This window comes from Fundulus heteroclitus, unplaced genomic scaffold (genome assembly GCF_011125445.2).
Source record: "Fundulus heteroclitus isolate FHET01 unplaced genomic scaffold, MU-UCD_Fhet_4.1 scaffold_195, whole genome shotgun sequence".
NCBI lineage: Eukaryota > Metazoa > Chordata > Actinopteri > Cyprinodontiformes > Fundulidae > Fundulus > Fundulus heteroclitus.
The window spans coordinates 43,688-46,915 of NW_023396607.1; the positions used below are offsets into that span (position 1 = coordinate 43,688).

General features: G+C 35.7%; 1 protein-coding gene across 2 annotated transcripts; it reads right to left on the bottom strand.

The window, feature by feature from the left end:
* Positions 1–1,274: 1,274 nt before the first annotated feature.
* LOC118558993 (type-2 ice-structuring protein-like) lies at positions 1,275–3,228 on the bottom strand. Of its 2 annotated transcripts, none has more exons than XM_036129636.1 (7): positions 3,106–3,228; positions 2,925–3,017; positions 2,812–2,841; positions 2,300–2,403; positions 2,064–2,198; positions 1,880–1,991; positions 1,275–1,637 (listed from the first exon to the last, which is right to left on the bottom strand). In XM_036129636.1, the coding sequence occupies exons 1-7, from the start codon at positions 3,158–3,160 to the stop codon at positions 1,570–1,572; spliced, it is 597 nt and encodes a 198-aa protein (XP_035985529.1). In that variant the 5' UTR covers positions 3,161–3,228; the 3' UTR covers positions 1,275–1,569. The 2 variants fall into 2 exon arrangements, with proteins under 2 accessions (XP_035985529.1, XP_035985528.1); XM_036129635.1 differs by having other exon boundaries at positions 1,276–1,637; positions 2,300–2,406.

Consider the following 3,228-nt stretch of genomic DNA (forward strand, 5'->3'; position numbering starts at 1 on the left):
ATGCGAACCTGAGCCCAATGACGAGTCTACGTATATAATGTCTGTCTATCCCAATCAAGTATTTAGCAGCTACTTCCTACAGGCTTGAGCTCAGCCAAGAGGACACAAGCTGAAGCGGTGACGCTGTTCCAAACACCGCCCCCTCTGTTTTTATATCTACAGCTGCACAGTCGTGCATGTAGGATGGAATATAAAAAGACAAAGTGGGAAAAGTCCAAGAGGAAAAAGAGGGGACAGTAATAAAAGGGCTGGAAGAAATCTATTGGGGAAGAAAATGACCCAGGGATATATTGGAGGGGCAAATATGTTGGTGTGTAAAATTTAAAAGGATAATAAAATTTATTTTAAATATATTTGGTTTCAAATAAATAAAAAAATAAAAGGAGTGGGGGAAAAGTAACATGTAGTAAATATACAAAGAGTGAATAACGACTCAAGAAAGACTGATGACTAAAAATAGGTGTTAAATAAAAGAGGTGGGAGGAAAATCATGTGAAAATAAAATGTTCAAGCAAAATGGGTGATTGAAAATAAGTGGTTTAAAAATACACTTCACATAATTACACTAGAAGAAATTAAATTGTTCACAAAAAATGAATGGTTGAAAATGGGTTTGTTATTTAAAAAGGTCTAAGGAAAAAAAACACTTGTTACAAATGCACAAAAAATAAATAAAGATTTCAAGAAAAACAGATGAATAAAAACGAGTGGCTTAAATAAACGACATGTACTAAAGATAAAATACGGCGATGTTCATTGATAACTTATTAACTGATCATCTATTGAATAAAGGTGTTCTATTTATCATTTTTACTGCCTTTAATGGCACACAATTTTATATTTTAGCTGTTTGTTGGCGTTGTATTTATTTTTATTGAGTCATTTTCTTTATTTGTGTATGTGTTCTGAATTATGGCAGGATTGGTCCTCCATACCGCACCTCATCTGGGAACAACCTTGGACAACCTCCTTGCTTTCCCTGACCAGTATTACACGTGAGAACAGTGAACCCTTCAATTCATCCAATATTGTAAAACAGGGTTTTGAAACTACTAGACGGTTTCTAATAGTTTAAAAGATAAACTAAAAGGAGATATTGTGATTTTTTTTTCTTTTCTTTTTTGATTACTGAAAGGGATAAAAAAAAAAAAAGGTTAAGTCAGTGGCGTTTACCCACACAGGTGCAAAATATTTCTGTAAATGTTTTGTTTGTGTGCAAAGGTGAAATAAAAATATAGCTAAAAATTCATAAATCAAAGGTGGGAAATTAACCACACACAATCATTTTCATGCTTCAAAGGTTTATTTTTGCAAGGCCAAAGAAAAAAAGAAAGTTTGTCTTAAATAAAAAAATGTATACCCAGTCTGCTCTAATTAGAAGAAAACCACCCGCTGTTTACTTGTGGCTGTATTCACTGGGTACCATTAATGAGAAATTATATTAAGTCAAAGAAGCAGAAAGAGCTTTTAGGATAGCAATGAAGCTGTAAAAAGGCAGGTTAACAGAAACGCGTAACAAGGATCTTCGGCTGGATTCTGTTTTAAGCATCTTTGTGAACCTCAGACTGATCAGACTTCCTTAGCGCACACAGAAGGAAGACGGACGGAGCAGTCCTGGTCATCCCAGCACTTTTCACCTTTGATTAGGAGAACAAATCAGTCAACATCACAGAAACAAAACCCTGAAGGGTTCTACACATTATCATAATTATGGGAAAGGTTGATATTTTGATCTTTTTATATCCCCCCAAAAATCAATTATAGCCCATGAATTCAATCTAATAAATTGATGTGTATGTTATATAAAAAGTTTACATAAAGGCTAAACCAGTCATTTTACCATCTGAAAAAAACACACTCATGTGAGATGGTCTTTTACCTGAATAGTTCATCTGCAAACAGTGCTGATTGTTTCTCCAATTATCAGGCTGGTTATGACACCAGTTTGTGTAGTGCAGAGGGCTTCCATCGCTCCAAAACCAAATGCTCATCTGAAAGAAAGAATTCAGTAGATGACATGTTTCATCAAATACTTAATATATAAACTTTCCTGGTTAAAATACATCCTGTACGTTAGTGCCTCCAATCCATGTTCTTCCAGACCCGTAAGTTGCCTTTCTTATCACAGACTGAACCTGATGGTACTCGCTCGTGTCATGAACTGATGCCAGGTTTGCTCCTATGGACAGACAGTTTCTCTACAGACAAATACAGCATGATGGAGAGAATTAGTAGCTGGGTGTTGTTGATAAAGAACTTTGAAACAAGAGAGAATGAAAGAAAATAAAAGCACAATCACCTCAGCTCTTGCCCAAGACATGTATCTGGAAACATACTGAAAGCAGCGATTCTTGATTGGAGACCAGCCGGGAGGACAAGTAGATCTCTGCACCAAGTCAAGTTCTTCTGATGATAAACAGATGAAGATTCTCGGTTAAAGAAAATGTATGTTCCATTAGTCTTGTATTGACTTTATTTTGTAAAAGTTATGACATCCCGTCACAAAATAAAATCTAATGTGTTAAAAGAGATTACATAGTAATAATAATAGAAAAGTTAAATTAGTTTGTCACAATCAATATTAAGACAACTTGATTTGTTTTGTTTAAAATGGTCTCTCAGTTAAAGCAAAGAACCCAGAGACACAGTAGTTTGCATGTCGTATGCAAGCATCAGAGAATACATTTTAAGTCTACTGCATAATCTGAAGATGACACAAGGAGACATAAATGTTCTATTTACTATGGATTAGTTAGGGTTCCTAATCCTCACTCTGAGGAAATAAATCAATGACAGAAAAGACCCACTGACCTGGATCAGTGGAACCGTCATCTGGAATAGCTGTGGACATTATAAACAGGAGTTAGTGAGATTCTTTGTGTCTTAGTCTCGCTACATAAGTTGAATACTTAAGAAATGCTCACAGTCAGCTCTGGTCTGAGCCATCACAGAGAAAACCAGGACACACACAGCCAGCAGCTTCATGATGAGGTGATGAGATGATGCAGATTTGAAAACTAAAATCAAGTCAAAATAAAGCAAACATGTTAAGAACATTCAGTCTCATAATGTTGAAAAAGATAAGCAGAAATGTTATCAGTCAACCTGATGCAGAAGGACCTGTTTCCTGAATCAGCCAGCAACAGCTTGCCTTCACCATGGAATCACAGGCTACTTACAGAGCTTCTAAACATGCCATCATCCACAAAATGAGGAAATAACACAAAG